The sequence below is a fragment of the Trypanosoma equiperdum genome, assembly GCF_001457755.1.
Source record: "Trypanosoma equiperdum strain OVI genome assembly, contig: ctg_473, whole genome shotgun sequence".
Taxonomy (NCBI): domain Eukaryota; phylum Euglenozoa; class Kinetoplastea; order Trypanosomatida; family Trypanosomatidae; genus Trypanosoma; species Trypanosoma equiperdum.
The window spans coordinates 1,303-1,976 of NW_027124391.1; the positions used below are offsets into that span (position 1 = coordinate 1,303).

The 674-nt window shown below is 46.6% G+C and overlaps 1 protein-coding gene across 1 annotated transcript; it reads right to left on the bottom strand.

Annotated features, from left to right (window-relative positions):
* Window positions 1–168: 168 nt before the first annotated feature.
* TEOVI_000200000 (uncharacterized protein) lies at window positions 169–654 on the bottom strand (the record flags this gene model as incomplete). Its single annotated transcript, XM_067225141.1, has 1 exon — window positions 169–654. The coding sequence occupies one exon, from the start codon at window positions 652–654 to the stop codon at window positions 169–171; it is 486 nt and encodes a 161-aa protein (XP_067081242.1).
* Between the last annotated feature and the right edge of the window lie 20 nt (window positions 655–674).

Sequence of the window (674 nt, forward strand, 5' to 3'; positions counted from 1 at the left end):
AAGCAAGAGGAAAAATATACACTTCAACAATTAATAAAAAAAAAACTTCGCTGTCACGACATACGTTTTTACCTGTCATCCATCCCCCCCTCCCCAAAGAAAACAAATACGAGAGCGCCAACAAAAGGAAGTGTAGCAAAAAGGAAACGACGATGAGAAATCCCGTCATCACGAAATTTCAAAGAAATTTTGCGGTGGACAACCTTTTTCACTCCACGCCGTCCGCTCCGCACTCAATGATAAACCCTCACAGGAATGTTGAAATGGATCGACGGCTATCCGTTCAGCGAGAAGCTGTTGCAGCGTCTCAGAAATTGTCACACGCGCTGCTTCAAGGTCGTCAGTGTCTTCGGGAGAATAGCGAGCTATTTCCTGGGGGGGTTCGTCGGGAAGTACGGACGTCCCGACGGAAAAGAGATACCTCATAACGCACCCAGGATTATCATGTTTCATCATATTAAACGACTCAACAACATACGGATCATCTCCGCTAAGGAGAGAATTCCAGCAGCTATTAAAGTACCTCGTAAGCATAACAACAAGTTGCTCTTTATACAACATCACCTCCATACCGCCCATGCGGTGAAGCGCCACGATGGTCCCACAGCATGCCTGTGTCAAAAAGGCAACGACAGTTTCCCGAGGAGTAGGCATCGGTTGCCCCAATAAATGAA